At 33.7% G+C, this 19,810-nt stretch overlaps 1 protein-coding gene across 1 annotated transcript in view; it reads left to right on the forward strand.

Moving 5' to 3' along the window:
* Positions 1-19,094, forward strand: part of LOC123669264 (neuroligin-1-like) — a 46,737-nt gene extending 27,643 nt beyond the window's left edge. The window contains exons 11-14 of the mRNA XM_045602877.1: positions 11,887-12,073; positions 14,818-14,945; positions 15,443-15,519; positions 19,011-19,094. Coding sequence (XP_045458833.1) covers positions 11,887-12,073; positions 14,818-14,945; positions 15,443-15,519; positions 19,011-19,094 — 476 coding nt within the window. The remainder of the gene's footprint in view (positions 1-11,886; positions 12,074-14,817; positions 14,946-15,442; positions 15,520-19,010) is intronic.
* The last annotated feature ends 716 nt before the right edge of the window (positions 19,095-19,810 follow it).

Consider the following 19,810-nt stretch of genomic DNA (forward strand, 5'->3'; position numbering starts at 1 on the left):
TAAAATAAAATATAATTCAGTAACTAATTTATTTATAGAACCGCCAATTTTTTTTTTCCAATTCAGCCTGTAACATTCCACCGCTGAGCGTAGGCCTCTTTCTCCATGTAGGTGAAGGAACAATACAGTAATTAATAGATTATTTAAGTAGAGTTTTTTTTTTTATATAGCACTAGGTCGACAAACAAGCGTACGGCTCACCTGATGGTAAGCGATTACCGTAGCTTATAGACGCCTGCAACACCAGAAGCATCGCAAGCGCGTTGCCGACCCAATCCCCAAATCCCCCCAGAAGCTCTGGTCACCTTACTCACCAACAGGAACACAATACTGCTTGGAATCAGTATTATTTATCTGTGATCTTCTGTAAGGTCGAGGAACTACCCCAGTCGGGCTGCTCCATATTTTGAGCAGGAAATTCCTGCTGTGCCCTACCTCAGTTAGAAAAAGATATTAAATAATAGTAAAACTAATTAATATTTATTACATAAAAACTTGTATTTAAAAACGCTTTTATCCGTTTCACGTAGATTTTGTGGTAGTATAAATCCAGCTTAGAGATTAGTTGCTGAAGTTAGTATCGCGTTTACTATCATTACTCTCAAAAACCTCATTCAGACCGCTTCCTTCGGCTTCGACCGCTGACCTCGTTCCAGCATTACATTGGTTAAGCAAATTTCTGCGCAAGTTCAGGCTTTTAATTGATTGCATAACTTTATTTACAAGTTTTGCGGACGTTAAACGGAACATTTTAGCGCTATTTTACTGCTAAAATAGTATCGTGATCGTATATCAATGGTTGATCAATCGTTTAAAATTAAGAGTTTACGTGAGTAGTGTTTTTTTAAAGGTCAACAACACACTGGCAACTCAACTGTTTTTTTTTTAAATATATAACTAGGCCGGCAAGCAAGTCTACGGCTCACCTGATGGCAAGCGATTACCGTAGCTTATAGATGCAAGCGCATTGCTGACCCTACTTACCTCAATCCCCCCAGGAGGTCTAGTCACCTTACTCACTATAGGAATACAACATTGCTTAAAAGCAGTGTTATTTAGCTGTGATCTTCTGTAAGGTACTAAGGTTCTGTCTGTACTACCCCAGTCGGGCTGCTCCAGAATTTGAGCAGAATATATCCCTATCTCAGTTAACATACGAGTACCACTTGAGTGACCAGCACCAGACCAGCGTCAGGTCGAACTGATGGTAAGTGGTTACCAGATCCTATTGATTACAAGCAATGCCGAGATTATCACTAGCGTGATGCTGCCTACCCCCAACCGTCACAGGAGCTCATTATTAATATTTAAAACGCATTCAGTTAGTCATTTATCCTATATATGGCTATTTTATGTATATCATAAAAAATAACAATCCGGCACATTAAAATTATCTCATTATTTATAATTACGTAATTTATTACATAATAAAATATGCATTTCAATTAACCTCCTGCAATAATTAATTCATTTTACCGTTGATATAATTTAAATGTTAATTTATATTTTAAACGAGAACTGTATACCTATGATCTCTTAAATCAAATTATTTAAAAATGTACTTTTTTAATTTTATTTTATTGAAGGAAGAAATAACAAGGTAAAAATAATTTAAAATTTTACTATCAGAATTAATTATGATTTGTTTATATGATAAACAAAATCTTATATTAAATTTGTTACGAATGTTCCAAATGAAGTTTAAAATATATAAAAAGCTTATAGTGAATGATAAAATAATTTTCATTTGCATTATTTCATTAAAAACTCATTCAGTGACAGTTAAAGAAACATTATGCAATGAAACAAACGTTTTAATTTTTTTTAATGAAGTGGGAAATGTTTAAATATAAATAACCACCAACGCTGCTGCAACTATAAAGCATTCTGCAACTCTAATTGCTGACAGCAATTATAATTTATAATATTTACAATACCTAAATGAAATAAGCTTACTGTGTGCTAGCTTTTATTGACAATTTGGCTTACTTGAGAAGGTGGAATGTTAGAACAGTGATTCAGCTTGCAATATCCCACAGCTGGGCATAGGCTTCTTTCTCAATGTAGGAGAAGGTTCAGAGCTTAATCTGCCACGCTGCTCCACTGCGGGCTGGCGAATGTATTCCCTGCTGTAATAATAAACTGATAGACTAACTTGCTCTCCGAGATATAATAAGTAAACCCACAAGGACAGACACCCAGACTGCAAAGAAATATTTGTACGAATACAAAAATACATCCCAAGCTGGATCGATTCCCGCAATCATCACTCCACCACAGCGATGTCGCTGAAGACTCATTTATTGTTTACTAATATAAGAATCGAATACTACTATCGAATAATACTAAATAAGAAGGTTGTTATCATGTACACCTGATAGCGATCGTTACTCACAGTAGAGAATATTCGCCAACCCGTATTGGAGCAGCGTGGTGGATTAAGCTCTGATCCTTCTCCTACATGGGGAAAGAGGCCTATGCCCAGTAGTGGGATATTACAGGCTGAAGCGTAATATAAGAATATTGAGATTTTTAACCGACTTCCAAAAAAGGAGGAGGTTCTCAATTCGACTGTATTTTTTTTTTTTTTTTTTTATGTATGTTACATCAGAACTTTTGCCCGTGTGGACCGATTTCGACAAATTTTGTTTTAATCGAAAGGTGGTGTGTGCCAATTGGTCCCATTTAAATTTATTTGAGATCTAACAACTACTTTTCGAATTATATCTAATAATGTGTTTTTACTTGACGCTTTTTTCGTCGACCTACGTTGTATTATACCGCATAACTTTCTACTGGATATACCGATTTTGATAATTCTTTTTTTGTTGGAAAGGGTATATTCCTAGTTTAGTACCGTGATAAGGAAACTAGGATCTGATGATGGGATCCCAGAGGAATCGAGGGAAACTCTCGAAAATCCGTAATAACTTTTTACTGGGTGTACTGATTTTGATAATTTTTAATTTAATCGAAAGCTGATGTTTATCATGTGGTCACATATAAATTTTATTGAGATCTGATAACTACTTTTTGAGTAATCTTTAATAACGCGTAGTTGCTTGACTATTTTTTCGTCGATCTACGTTGTATTACTTGTCGATGTAATTGAAGTCGGTTTTTTTTCGTTTGCGAGCAAACACAATTATTTACTGTTCACTTAAGTTTGTAATGATATGGCAAATGAGATTACTGTATTACTTTTCGTCATTAAAATACCTTTTTTATTTTTAAGCAGCATTTAAATTTCAGCTTTTAAAAAAATTGTAATACTGACATTTAATTAGAAATTATTACCGTATTTCAAACGTGGTATTATTTTGTAGTAATTACTTTAATTAACTAATAAAAATACGTAAAATATGATACTTAACCACGCGATCGCAGACATTACAACTTTACTACCTAGCTACTTTATTTATTAACGAGTTATTATAGAAATAGTACTTTAGCCTTTTGTACGTGTCTACATTTTTTTTTTCGGTGTAAATTTTTTTCTCTTATAGTGTACAATAAAGAGTATTTGTATTGTATTAGACTACGAATTTAGGACAAGAAGAATAATAAAGAACATTTAATAGTAATAATAAATAATAATTAAACTCAAAAAACACTCATAAGATCTTTCTCATATTTGAATTACTACATGACAAGTACAGGTTTTTGAATATTGTTATATATTATCTGTATTACATGTGTATATTATCTGTGTTTTGTATATCAATGTTTGGTGATAATCTGTATCTGTGACGGGGTGGATTAAACGAGTTGTAAACCCGGCTAGCTGTTTTTCTGTTGTCCCGAATAATAAATTTTTCTTTTGACATATTTAATAAATATAAAAAGAGTCATCAATATCGGTACACCGAATAAAAAGTTGTGAGAGTAACATACTTAAAGAAACAGTCGAATTAAAAATCTCCTTTTAAAGACGTTTAAAAAATAAAGAAAATGTACATATTTGAAAGCTTAGATTTGTACAGACTGTCCGTTATTTTTGTAATAATTCAGCAGATAATTTAAAAGACCAAATCGATTCAAGCCCATTATTTTCTTAATCACATCAAGCCCAAGATTTACGTTACGAGGGGAGAACAGGGAAGAAACGTAGCCTTACATTCGTAGCCAATTTTCCTTGTCAAACTTTCGTTAATAAAAAGTGAAATAAAATACTATTTTATGAGTACATTCGACGGCCTCTAAATTGATTTTATTTGTTAATTTCTCGGATACACGTCAAGTGTTTTAATCTTTCACCTCAGCCTGTTGCAGTCCACTGCTGGACATAGGCCTCCACGAGTACGCGCCACAAAGCCAGCAGTCGGATGGTTATCCCGCCATCGGTCGACTTTATAAGTCCCATGGTGGTAGTGGAACTGCGTTATCCCTTAGTCGTCTCTTACGACGCCCACGGGACGATAGGGGGTGGCTATGTTCTTTAATGCCGTAGCCACACAGCATAGTTTTAATCTTTTAGCGTTGATTTTTACAGAAACTGTATGTTTTTTTGTGAGCTACTCCATATTAAATTATAGATAGATTCAGTTTTGGGAACGTCAGTTTGACAGGTGTCGGGAAGTTGGCGGGTAGGGCGCTATAAGGGTACATGATCATGGACGATGACGTCGATACGATAGCTCTATGAATTGATTGTAAAATTTGTGATGGATGTAGCTAGAAGTAAACTCCTGTAAACTCTACGACAGTTAACCACTTCGTAATACGCATATTCAAAATTTCTAATCAGCGGGATGACAAAAATAGGGTATAGAGAAAAAACAAAAACGTATATATATATGTACAGTATACAAGTAAGTAAATAGACAAAACAAGTATATAAATATATATATATATATTTCTTGTATTTAACTAAAGACAGTAATTTTATAAAGATGAAATCAGTTACCGGCAGTTAGTAATCAACTTGTTCGGATCATCTAACAAATCATCATCAATATCATGTGACAAAGAAAGTGTTTCAAACAATTGGTTTTGCTTGCAAAAAAACGAATTCATTACATTTATTATTATTTTAATTTTCCATTAAATATTTTGATTTTATTTTTAATCGTTCGGTAACACAACGTAGGTAGACATAAATACGGCTATGGAAGATAACTCGTAATAAAACGTACCAGTCGGATCTCAATGAAATTTAAATTAGACCACATGACAACCACCGCATTACGATTATAAAATAAATCATCGAAATCGGTACATCCAGTAAAAAGTTACGAGGTGACCACAGATAAAAAATACAGTCGAATTGAGAACCTTCTACTTTTTTGACGTTACGAGTAAAATGGCCGTCAGTGAAATTAAATAAAATCGTCAATTTATGTAAGTGCTTCTAAGTTACAACATGTCTTGCATTATAAACAATCCTCCCACCTCTCACCTCTACAAATAAGATCCCCCAGTAACTTAGCGAGCTTATTTCCTTTTAGTAAACAGCAGTGCTAATATTTTTGGTCGTAAACAAAATATTTCGCGCTAGTGTATCGTCTCAATGCGATCCTCGGTGAGACGGTTGGAGTTTCATAGCTTTAGTTAAGTTATGTCAAACATTATTAAAGTTGAAGATTGAATTACGAAAATTGTGAGGTTTGTGAAACTATTCTCATAAATTTAGTTTTCGTAATGAACAACGCCATGAATCCAAAAAAAATACAGGTGACATTGTGTTGACATTGTGGTGACTTCAATTACATCGACAAGTAATGCAACGTAGGTAGAAGAAAAAAATAGTCAAGTAAATACGCATTATGAAAGATTACTCAAAAAGTTGTAATTAGGTCTTGATAAAATTTAAATGTGACCACATTTTAAACATCGGCTTTCGATTAAATTAAAAATCATTAAAATCGGTACACTCAGTAAAAAGTTATGCGGTATAATACAACGTAGGTCAACGAAAAAAACGTCTAGTAAAAACGCATTATTAGATATAACTCAAAAACTAGTTGTTAGATCTCGAATAAATTTAAATGGGACCAATTGACACACACCACCTTTTGATTAAAAAAAAATTGTCGCAATCGGTCCACCAGGTCAAAAGTTTTGATGTAACATACATTAAAAAAAATACAGTCGAATTGAGAACCTCCTCCTTTCTTGGAAGTCGGTTAAAAAAGTATTAAGGCTACGAAAGTAAATGAAGACATAGTACATCGTTGAATGCTACAAAAGATTCAGTGGGTGTGTAGTACCTCTATTACTTCTAAATGTACTCAGAACTAATTGAAATCGATTACCCTCGAAAAGGTATGTTGAGATTTTTTCTTTCACTGTCAGTTACATTAATCTGACATTTTTGTTTTTGTGAATATTTTAGAATTATTTTTGTAAATTTAAATCTATTTGCATGTAATTACATACGTTTGTTTTCGTTGCTTACTTAACATCAATTTATCGTAAACGATAAAAATATGATCTTAAAGTAATTTTTATTAATTATAAATCTTACAAATTATCATAGCTAGTTTGATTAGGACCAACCTGTGTAAACCATATATTCATCTTGACAGAAGACGTGATGACAACCTCTTAAGATTTAAAAGAAATGATAACTTAAACCGAATATAAAATCATCATATCAAAAATTTCGATCTAGCGAGTACATCGTTCCATAGCTTAATTGGGTAGAGCACCGACACGGTCAGTCGGAGATGCAGGTTCGATCCCCGCTGGAACGGTCAATTTTTGTTATGATACAATGTGTGGGTAACACAAAAATAAAAATCGTACAAAAGAAATGATAAGTTAGCGTATGACGTAAAAGAACAAACTAGGAGTTACTCCCTAGTTTTTTCTTTACGCCAGGGAGTGTCGCACATTAGTTTAGAACGACCAAACTTTTCTCAATTGAATGAATACGGACTTATGGCTATTTATCTTTTTTTATTGATTTCGATTTTCTATGTTCAAAAATAAAGACTAGTTTACTGGCCGCAGGAAATTAAATAATATTGGACAAAATCGATTTTAAAAAGTGCAGTATCACTTACGAACTTTTAAGGATAGCCTTTAGTATAAGGGGAATACTGTGGCAGATAAACTGTAAGTGCTCTTTGCTCTTTAAAGGAAATTCAATTCGACAAACAATATCGTACGATTAGCAATAAGTCTAAAACTACAAGGCAGTACTCGAAAATGCAACATTCAATGCAAACTTTGTCAAAGAAGATGCATCTAATGTAATGGTGCAAGAAAGTGAAGCCAATTACAATGGTTCTGCATATTCTAAGTGGTTTCGCTTGGATAGTACTTTAACGGATGATTCGTCTTCGTCCAGAGGCCACACACTATTAAGGGTCGGAATTTAAATTAACTCTTATGTCAATATCAAAATCAAAAACAACTTTATTCACATAGGCTTCCGAAGGACCTTCGAGTCGTCATTTTACAAATTAAAACTTTCTTGAATGAATTGGTTTTCAATAACTGCTTTTAAAGATGCTAGGATACTTGCCAGATAGAGATTACTCGTATTTTTTTCTTTATAGTTTCTTGATAGTTTAGAAGCCTAAGGATGGTTGTTACTTTGTATATCAGTATTCGGTCGGATGAATAAATTATTGGCTAAAGTCAAGTAAGTGCTTATGCTTCCTAAGACTGATTATTCCTACTAATAATACTAAGATATTTCGTAGACTAATACGACTAGTGCAATTAAGATAAATCTTGTTAGCTAACCAATGGTAAACATAAACGTAACAATACAAAACATAGAACGATATTCTGGTAAGAGTCTGGCAGTACAGTGGCTCTGAGCACGAGATGTTTTTTTTGGAATTTTTAATTGACTATTCAGGATAGCTTTCAAATTTCACTTTTTAATTAAATTTTAAATTCTAATAAGAAATTATTTAGTTCTGAAATAATATAAGGAAGAAAATGAGATAATATAAATATCGCAGGGAAGCCGATGAAGTCATTATTAATTACCTACAGCTCGAGTTCCTGTATAATGAGCAGATAGTGATGCCCAATAGGACATCGAAAGACTATCGATAGTCTGCTAAACGATAGCTTAGTTACTGTAAATATTCATAACATCAATACAATTGTAACGATCGTCGACGCATTTTTGATGTTACCAACAATTGTGTTTATATTTAAATAAAATAAATAAATATAACGGTGGTCTATTTCTACGGTAAACAAGTTAATACTTGTAGTATATGTGACTGACATAGCTACATTTCTTTTCAATAAATACATATATTACACCCAGACTCCAGATGAGAATCTAATCCTCAAGCCCCGAAGCAGAAAGCAGGGTCACTGCAAAGTGCGCGGGTGGGCTAATCAAATTCATCCATAAAATGATGCAAGAATAAGAAAACATTTAAATAAAAACATTACAATAAATATATGACAGAAACAAATTAAAACACCAACAATAAATTTGCAAAATCGTAGCAAAGTATCGATATCTTCGATGGTAATCTGTGGTAAACGGTGTTGGTATTGCGATAAGTACTTTTTGTATATATACTGATGTTGTTGATACCCATTGTAATACTGTTTGTTTTCCCAAATAAAAAGAAAAAAAAAAAAAAAAAAAATCTTAATACTCAAGGTCAAAACGACATCACGTTTATCGACATTACGTCATCACTACGGGCAGGTAAACAATACTGTGAGCGTCTATCAGAAACCGCTACTAATTGCTACCTGTCTTGTAATTCTTGCTTTTCGTTACTTGAAAGAATTCTCATTACAATATGACGAATTTATTTCGAAATAAGGATGTGAATAAAGGATTTATTTAAATAAAAGTGTACTTTAACAATGACAATGAATTATGAAGTATTTTTTGTTGGCGAATTTATGTTATGTGAAATATTACTTTCATTAAGGTCTTAATTTAAAAATACAAAATCGAATGTAGTACAAAAAATTGACATAATACAAACATCAAATAGACATTATTCATATTTATATTTTATAAATGGTAAACAAATTAAGTTAGCTCTTATTAAATTTAATAATAAATTCGGAACCAAATTTGAATACGTATTAAATGTCATTTAAAGCTTTGCTGCTTGTTCTACTAAAACTTTCTTTACACATTTTGTTTCACAAATACCAACAAGTGCACAAACGCTTTCAAAAACTGGACGGGTATTTAGAGCTGCGCTCGTGAACGTTAAAATGTAACTATTTGATAGTACTCTAGCATTACCAGAGTACAACGGAAAGTTTTAGTGCGGCGTTAGCGCGTAAAGCTTCTAGTATATGCATGCTCTTTGACCAAGGCTGAAATTTTACACATTAAACAGACAGTAATCGTTTGATAAAAAATTTCCATTTTCCATTACTGAAACTAAAAAAAAATACGTGGTGATTCTTTTGAAATGAAAGATTTTAGTAAAACTAAACTAAAAATGTATAATTATTGCATATTATAAAAACAAAGTCGCTTCCCGCTGTTTGTATGCTTAGATCTTTAAAACTACGCAACGGATTTTGATGCGGTTTTTTTTAGTAAAAAGAGTGATTCCAGAGGAAGATTTATATGTATATTTTTGCCACCGTGCGAAGCCGGGGCGGGTTGCAGCTATTATTAAAAATTTAATTAAAAAAACAATAAACGTTAACTGATTTAATAAATTTAATTTGTTCACAGAATATTAAAACAAAATATTGTACTTATCTCCTGTTTTTTTTTTTGTATTTTGCTCATTATTGGAGTACAATAAATACTTTTTACTAAGTTATTAATATGATTTCTATAATTATAGGCACTTGATGACAGTGATAGTGATTGGAGACAGACCAGTGAATTGAATAAATAAAATTAACGCGCTTAAATTCATGACGACACACATGTGAATTAACTTACTTTAGTCCAAAAAAAATAATTAAAACATACGCTAATTTTATTTTATCATTTTACTAAGCGATAAATGAAATGAAACTTAATGTCTTTTATCCAAAGGTAAATATCATTTCAGATGGTATTAATTATGAGAGCACCGCGTCGCGTTACGTTGACGCAAGTAGACTGCTAATCCGGCGGCTCGACTCCGCACATCTGATTAATGCATTCATAGCGGACTCATTGTACTGTAACAACAATGCGGCATTTGTATCTCGTAATTCTTGTATTTTAATTTTATACCGTGAATTACATTCCTTTGTATGTTCTACGTGAAGTTGAAATAGAAAACTCTTTTTCCACTTTTCTCCCTCTCTCACATCATATCTGTGCTTTAGATATTTCTTATCTCTTTCTCCGTTAGCTTAGATCGCGAACGCCTTCACATCAAGAAACTCCATGTTAAATATCTCGCCAGTTCATCATTACAGCCTATACAGTCCGCTGCTGGACATAGGCCTCCACAAGTTTACACCAAAAATAACGTGAACTCATGTGTTTTGCCCATAGTCACCACGCTGGGCAGGCGGGTTGGTGACCGCAGTACTGGCTTTGTCGCATCGAAAATGCTGCTGCCCGTCTTCGGCCTGTGTATTTCAAAGCCAACAGTTAGATGGTTATCCCGCCACCGGTCGGCTTTTTGAGTTCCAAGGTGGTAGCGGAACTGTGTTATCCCTTAGTCGCCTCTTACGACACCCACGGGAAGAGAGGGGGCGGCTATATTCTTTAGTACCGTAGCCAAACAGTACAGCTCTCGCCAGTTCCTTTTAAGAGAATCTTCATCTAAATCAGGTAGTAGTCTCACATTATCGTAATACATTTATCTATAATGACGACTTACAGTATTGATAAACCCTCGTTTAACTGAGGTAGGGCACAACAAGAATTCCCTGCTCAAAATATGGAGCAGCCCGACTGGGGAAGTACCTCGACCTTACAGAAGATCACAGCAAAATAATACTGTTTTCAAACAGTATTGTGTTCCTGTTGGTGAGTAAGGTGACCAGAGCGGCTGGGGGGATTGGGGATTGGGTCGGCAACGCGCTTGCGATGCTTCTGGTGTTGCAGGCGTCTATAAGCTACGGTAATCGCTTATCATCAGGTGAACCGTACCTAGTTATATAAAAAAAAAACAAATCTAAAGTTTACTCTTTAGAACGCTTTCAATGATTTCTCTTAATGCTACAAGCGAAACATAATATGTGTCACAATATCACGTGTGGTGTAGCATCAAAACAAAAGCATTAATTTTATTTACGGACTCGCCCCAAAACTGTTGCCAAAAGTATAAGACAATACGAAGCCGAAGGCAGTTAATTTCGTGTAATAACGTCAAGGAATAAGGAAATAGTGGCGCCTGACATTTTACCTTCCAATATAAATCTCGCAGCCCCAAGTACGTTTTTGGTTTATTAAAGTTTATCGTAACTCTGTACTTAGTAAAATATTTGTTCGCAAATTTTTTCGCCAGTTTACCCACTTACCAAAAATATGGCGCTCGTGATATGAATATTCAAGTAAACGAAAAGCTCTTATCGAGATGTAAGAAAAAGTTTTATTAGTTATACATTAATATTTAATAGGAAGCAATTTTCGACAAAATAAAAACATAAAATTTATACGCACATAATTACCAGAAAATATCTACTGGAGTACGAAATTATAAATTAGTATAAATTTATTTTTATTTATTATTATTATAGTAGCTTATAGATGCCTGCAAAACCAGTGCGTTGGCGACACTATCCCCAATTCCCCTCAGGAACTCTAGTTATTTCACTCACCAACAGGAACGCAACACTGCTTGAAAACAGTATTATTTAGCTGTGATCTTCTGTAAGGTCGAGGTACTCCCCCAGTCAGTCTGCTCCATACTTTGAGCAGAAAATTTCCTGCTGTACCCTACCATTTTTGTCTTCATGGACATTATATAATACCATTAATACTCTAGAGTATTCCAGTAGATAAAAACTTCTAAGTAGAATTTTCCATTGCTTTAGGTGACATCTTCCCAGAACTGTACACAACGCCTTCACTGGAAGAAGAAGAGACTCCAGAAGAACAAGAGCCAGAGGTTGAGGAGTGCGAGCCTTCACCATCCGCGCGACCAGCTCTCGCCGCTCTCCCCGGCTCTCAACCTGCCCCCAAAGAAGACTCACTGACCAATCTTGACAATCAATATTATAGGTAAGTTTGATATGGACATAAACAATTTTGATGCAATGGTGGCAAAACGTCATCGATAGCCGATATTTGGACAGACGCACAGAGGTGATATATGGCTTAGAATAATTATTTATGTCTAATCTGTCAGTTTTTCCTTGTGATTCTTTTAAAATTCATAGCACGCTCAAAGCTGTTAGTTCCATCTTTTAGTAATGCACAATGAATAATGATCGTTACACTTGGGAGTGAAGTATTTGCCTAAAAGCACTTTATAAAAAAAAAACTTCTATTATATTTGATCGTTCTTCGATTCGAATTTTCAAATATTACGCTTTTTGACTAGCCCATTGGCACAGTTTATAGTGACCCTGCTTTCTGCTCCAAGGGTTGTGGGTTCGATTTCCACCCCGACTCTGGGTGTAATATAAATATTTCTTTGTGTATTTACATATGTATTATTTATAAGTAAGTTTGTCGAAAAAAATATATATGTAGCTATACCAGTCGGCTGAGTGCCACTTACGCATGTTCCTGTCCTGTGGGAAATTCAGAACCAAAAAGTAATACGTAAGTATTAATCCATGTCTACAACAATTTCAGTTTATATTATGTTCTTTTTCATGTCCTTTTCCTAAAGATTGTTTGGAAGAGATCGCTCTTTAGCGATAAGACCGCCTTTTGTACACATTTTTTTTCTAAGTTACGTGTATTGTTTCCGGGTGAACAATAAAGTATACTTGTATTTATATTTTAGCCAAGTTTCACCATCGTTTGCTACGTTAACTGGAGATTAACCTGAAATTACTTATAAGCACTTTTCTCTTCATTTTATATTTTAAACCATAATTTTTAGACTGTTCTGTTAATCACCTAAACATAGATTTTTAATTAACGATAACACATTATAATCCGAGAGAAAAGCTTGTTATTGGCATTTTTCTCATGCAGTGTCATGTGTTTATAATTATATACTAATAAATTTTTAGTATCGCCAGCTTATCATATTATCTCTCCCGACTCAGTAATATCTGAAATCATTTGAAATAGAAACTCTGCATGCATAATGATATTTTCAAATTCAAAATACAAACTTATATCATAAATTGAGGTGCATATTTCTTAATTTTCAATTTTTTGTATCACCCTCAAATAAATACAGTGTGTCCAAATTACAGTTATAGCTAAAGAAAGCCACTAATGTAAAATGCTACGAGATGCCGTTTAAATTTTGTAAAGACGGTTTTTATCTTTACATCTTAAGTACAGCTTTAATGGGAAATACGTCAAGTATCCTCAACAGATCGAATTTCATAAATGTATAATTATATAGTTACTTGTGATAATTTGCTTAGACCAAAATGACAAATTAAATTCATAGAAAATATATGGAGCGAATTCTGCTCGATATCAACTATTTTTATAATTTAACGTGTAGCTTTTCAAAGTGTACTTTCTCCCGATTTCATCAAAAATAGAGTTTTCAAATGCATCTAACAAAAAAGATCTCATTTTTAAGGCCCAAAGCAACAGCAGATAAACGTTTATTCCGTCCTCACGCCCGGAGCTATAAACAAGATTGATCAACGTATTTCACTCGGAGTAATCTCGCTAATGTGTTTACCTGTTTCCCCGCCGAAATTTTTGTCCCCGACTAACGTCTTATTGTAGACTTATTTCTCTCTACAACGAATTTTCTCCGCGACTGGATACGACTGATAATGATAATTGATGACTAACAGCTCTATTAACCGGACTTTCCCCGGTAATGGTGCAATATTTCAGACAGATGTTCAGCTGTAAATAATATTTCCATCTCCAAGGAACGGCGCTAACTGGGCTGGACTAAAAGCTATTGAAGCTGAGTAATATATCTTTGACTTTGAATTATCTTCGCCGAAGGTTTCGGATAATAGGACGCTAAAATATTCTTTCAAGTAAAAATTCATTGTAAGGGGAGAACTTTGCTTGAATATGTTATGAAGTTTCGTCTAAAGATATAAATTTTGTTCTAGATAATATTAAAAGTTTAATGTTTATCGATACAATAAAACATTGAAGTTTAATTTATTTTTTTAAAAGTCTATCGATTTGGTTTGGATTTTTTTTTTCTTGTTAGTACATAAAACAAAATCAGTATATCATGCTCCACTGAAATGTACACATGGAAAATAAAATATACTGCATTTTCTTCTCTTTATCGTAACTATTTAAGATATTCTCAAGTTTCACTACTTAATATCTTTTCATCCTCAGCGTTTCCTCATCCTATATATTGCTTTCAGATAAGCCAACGTAAAAATACATTTAAATCGATTGAACTGAATTGCAAGTTTTTATTAACTTAATCGACTTTTACATCGTCTCTTAAAATTTCGATTCCGATCATGGCCTTTAAAATATTCTTGTTCATTATTATAGCAGTAATCAAGCGCTTAATCCAATGTTTCGCCATCTTTGTAAGGGCCAATAATTCTATAATATTTATTTATCTATAATAATATCAGTTGGGGTTGAAAAGTTCGTAGGCTAAAACACAGATGGCGCTACTAATATTAAATCCATATGATTTTAAGTTAACGATAAACTTCAAAAGACGTGTCCAACTTTCACAGCTGTCAGAATATCGTGACATTAGTTCAATAGTCATAGCAAATGACTGATCTAACTTATGATAAATGTTTGGTCCGATTACATTCAACTCATAGGCTTATTAAGAGCGAAACGTTAATAGTTTATTTTTGTGCATAATTTCGTTTCTTCCATAGTTACACCGTGGCGCTGGGAGTAACTGTCGGTGCTGGATGTTTCCTTCTAGCGCTGAATCTTCTGGTATTTGCTGGTATATACCTCCAGCGTGGCAAGAGACGGAACAACCGCCGTCCTAGAAGAGAAGGTATCAATCTAAATACTAATTAGTAACTATTTCTTCCATAGTTTATCATGCAAATTATATTTCAACTATTGATTTTGTCTCCTAAACTCGATAATACGTCTTATTTTAAATAACTTAAAATAATATAACTTTACAGCAGAATTTTCGTCCAAATTCAATGCAAATTTAAAGCCAACAAAATATAAAATCAAACAGAATCGGTATATTTCAAAGAAAAGTTAAGGTTGGAAAGTTTTGAAAACGTCACGTGCAATAGTTGAAACTAAAGTAACTTGAGGGAGTTATAGTTTGCATGTACAAGTTATTTGGTAGCTATAGTTCGAGTAACTTCCATACAACGATTTCAATAATCTCTATCTCTGGTTTTGCTTGCTAGCGATAGGTTTTTGACATAATTTGTAGGGAGCTTACGTCAAAAGTCTACCTCTAGTAAGAAAATTCAGAAGTAGATAGAGTATTGAAAGTAGCTGTTATAATCAAAAGTATCTTGATAACAGGTAGTTGCAGCAGTCGGGGAACAGGTTCGATGAGTGACCCCGGTAACGTGACATCGCCGAGAAAGAGCACGCTAAAGGTAAAAGTGTTGTTCAATTCCCAAATTTTCTATTTCAGAACATTTGTATTGTTGAGACATAATATCTGCCTTGTTTGCACTTGTATGCCTTGATGATAAATTTAATAGTCGAAAATTAGTTATTATCGTACTAGATATTAAAAAAAGGAACAATAATTATTTTTAATTGACAATTTCCAATATAAGAACTTTTATTGAAATTTTATTTTTGCATTTGAAATCTTAAATAACCAGAAATAATATAAGAGACAAAACATTTTACAGTTAAGCATAATAAATTATGGAAATAAGACTGAAGTTAATAATAGCCTAAAATTCGGAAGCGGATAAAATCACAGATATGTATATGTCAACATGAATCACAGATATATATAATTACTTTATTTTTTATTTTATTTTTATTTGGGAAACATACAATTTTATATGACATTATTAAATTATGACTAATTACAATAACTGAAATCAACAAAGTTTCCACTATTAGCATTAAGTAAAGTTTCCACTATTAGTATTATCTATTAGTATTACCTAAATAATTAAACCGATTAATTTGGAAATTACTCTGTGTAATGTTAAATTTTTATATCATTTTAAAAATACTATAATTTATCACTGAAATTACACTTTAAAGAACTTTAAAAAGCCGTGAAATACAAACGAGTGTGCTTTAGACCTCACGACTGAAGTAAAACTCTTTTAGCTCCATCTAACTTATATCTCCCTCTCAACTTACGTTCGCTTCGCCCGTTAACACTTTTCGTAACGCTCTCGTCACGCATCCACCAGCTCAGTCTCCAAATCAAGCGTGCGTAAGGAAGTATTACTTCAATAAAATTACCATAATTGAACTTTTAAATAATTAAGGCAATCAATTTAGCAGTTACTCTTTTTATCATTAAATGTATGAAGTAAAGTAACAATATTCCGTCACTAAAAATAACACAGAGAACATATAAGGATATTGGGATGCTATTAAAAATTCTCGAACATAACGCTTCGCTACCCTAAAGATGAGTTGTCATTAAGTGCAGCCATTTCACAATTCGAAATGATTGATGCTCAAAATGGCGGGATAATGCGAGGAAGTGACGCGGCAGTTCCGCTTATTGCAACATCGCTAGTCTGTCCTAACCATACTAGGCAATCACGGGACCATCGATCTGTAGTCTTAAATTCAAAATTAATAAAGCGCTCGTGAGATAATAATTATAATGCATGCCTGTGAATTGTAATTTAAAAAAAATCGTGTTTTGCTCATAGCATTGCGCTCGCGAACAAAAACAAAGGGGGCCGCATGACAAGCACCTTTCAATTAAAAAACAAATCATTGAAATCGGTGTACCCGGTAAAAAGTTCAGACGTAACATACATAAAAAACAGTCCAATTGAGAACCTCTTGCATTTTTAGACGTCGGTTAAAAATTGTAGGTTTGATCATGGAGCGGTGATGCGCACGACTTTATTATACTCGTAAGTGCTGATGTTAATATGGTTGAATTAGTTTGACAATAATTTACCAATGTTTCAAATGAAAATATGAGTCCAATCGCTTAACTGTACGTAAAACAAGAGATATTATTTGGATTACATAGCGACGTGTTGTTAATTTTATATGATCAAAGTGCTTTTGTGCAATGAACTCTGCATAAGTGTATATGGTGTTAGTTTTTATGGTACGTAGTTGCGTTGTGACACTGGCTGGTTTTAAAATCAACGTGATTGATTCATGGGAACATAATCTTGGAGCAGCGGTGTTGAAAAAATTCTAAAATATTTATATCCACGACTAGACTAGCTAAGAGAGCTGTAACATTTTTTTATCTCAAAAAAATTTTTTTCATGTAACTATGTTCGCAAACAAGCCTACGGCTATCTGATATTAAGCGATTACCGTAGCACCTTACTCACCAACAGGAACACATCATCATCATCATTAGCCTTAGTCCGTCTATTGCAGACGATTTAGACTCTGTTAGACAGACTTAGTGTCGCCTAGGACACTCTTCAGGAAAACGCAGAGTTGCCTAAGCTCTGCGCCACCCTCTCGACCTCACTGGTTAGGCCCATAGGAACGACGAGTCGATACGTGTGGAGCCAGTCTTTCGCATTTTAGAGTTATGCCACGAATGCTTGACGGATACCCCATTCCGGGTTTCCAATGAAGTTTCAATGAAGTTCAACAGCAACACAAAACTGCTTGAAAACAGTGTTATTTAGCCGTGATCTTCTGTAAGGTCGAGGTACTATCCCAATCGGGCTGCTCCATATTTTGAGCAGGAAATTTTCCACTTTACCCTACCTCAGTTACAGATGATACATTCTAATTATTCATTTAACTTTTGTGCTTTAAATACGCATTACAACCAACCAGAGGATATTCATCATGCTACGGTTGCATATGTTCGAATCGAAGGAATGAAAATTCTTACAAGAGCTTTCTTTTTTAAGTAATAACCGGAGTATAATTTGAATAATGGGGTATTCAACCCTATCCTAGCCTCACCAACTTCTGACGAGGACAAAAATGTTCATAAATTAGTTGTAACGTATTTGAATAAACTTAGATCGGACCGATAGAGGTGTCGTGGTCACTGTGTGACAAAACCTCCTACTTTTTCTCAAAAAAAAAGAAATACATTTTTTAATGTCTTACATTTTTGATGTTTTCCTAGTTTATAGACATTGATTTAAGTAAGTGGATATTATAATTACAGAAGATTAAGGTTTTTCTACAGCGTTTCTCTTGATGAAATGTAATTCCTGAAAGCTCGTAGCATAAAGCTCGGAGAGGACCTTTTAAAGTATTTGAAAGGTTTGAATATAACTCAATTTGGTGTAGAAGATATTTTACTGAATAAAACTTACATTTTCAAAAAAAAAATCAGTGTTTTATTGGAAATTTGAAATAAAATGGTAGTTTAGCGATAAGACCGCCTTTTGTACATTCCTTTTTTTTGTTATTATTATTATTATTTTTTCTTGCTTGTTTCTTTTTCTCTTATGTTACATGTATTGTTGTACAATAAAGTATATTTCTATTGTATTGTACTGTATTGTATTGTATAAAAGTAGTATCTGTTAGTATTAAGGATGATTCACAGCACAGCGAGCAAGGGTCGGATTTTGTCTCAATATATCAATATTTATGATAATTTCTGATATTTACATTTTTTGTATTAATCAATAATATTAGACTGGGTTGAGGTTATGGGCCGATGTTGATGGATATTTCTTCTCAGAAGTATCACAGTCCAGACATACCCTGAACCGATGTTATCCGTATCGTAGTTTTGCTTTTTATTACAATTTTCAATGAAACTAAAACTTACTTGAACAGGCATTTAGAATTAGCACAATTACATCCAATCTTGCAGTGATAAAGATACCTTTAAATTATTAATTAATTTGAAAGTCCATTATCATACACACATTTTTAGTGAAAACCACTATGGATCATAACAATCTATTAACATATTTCCCGACTTCCACAGCGCAGCAGCGAGGCAGAGTTAAAAGAGAGACCGACCAACGCACCGCCAAAAAAACGCGTGCAAATTCAAGAGATATCTGTCTAGAAGACTTCTGAACTCTCACGACGACTAAGTAAATCATAAACGACTTCTGAATGACATTGTGAACGGTAGAGTTAACTTGTGAAATTAGTGGAGTGAAATGTATCTGCCGTGGAATGTAGTCATCGGTTCGTCACGGGTGGACGGGCTTCGTGCGCTCCACCGACTCTCCTTGCATCGGTAGCTCGATGCACGTGTATTACTTGATTTAACCCTTGATATGTATAGTAATGTATCCGACTTTGACCAATAAACGGTTATCGGTTATTTCCGATTCATCTTGAAACCACAGACTACGGATCTGTAATTGTTTAATGGGCTGAACTGAATTGAATAATCGTAGATGCATGATTGAAATATTAAAAAGTTTGACTGTTAACAGACTTATTATGGGTGACTGGACTAATATATGAGGCATGTCATGACGTATGTCGATTAAAAGGTTTGTAGTCTGGTCTGTAAATATTATGTGTAGGTGTTAAAGATGATGATTTTCAATTGAAAACGGTCTTATTTGTGTGGACTTTAGTACTGAGATGGAATGGTTCCGTTGCTTAATTCATTTCCGTCTTGACTCCGTATTGTGATTTTAAATTTATGTGAGTTCTTTGAGTTTCCGACTTGAAAATGTAAACAAGTGTTGTTATTGCTTTTTATTCTGAGTAACTTAAAGAACTAAGAGGGTGGTCTTTTATTTTATTTATTTATTTATTTATTTT

Source organism: Melitaea cinxia, chromosome 3, assembly GCF_905220565.1.
Source record: "Melitaea cinxia chromosome 3, ilMelCinx1.1, whole genome shotgun sequence".
Taxonomy (NCBI): Eukaryota; Metazoa; Arthropoda; class Insecta; order Lepidoptera; family Nymphalidae; genus Melitaea; species Melitaea cinxia.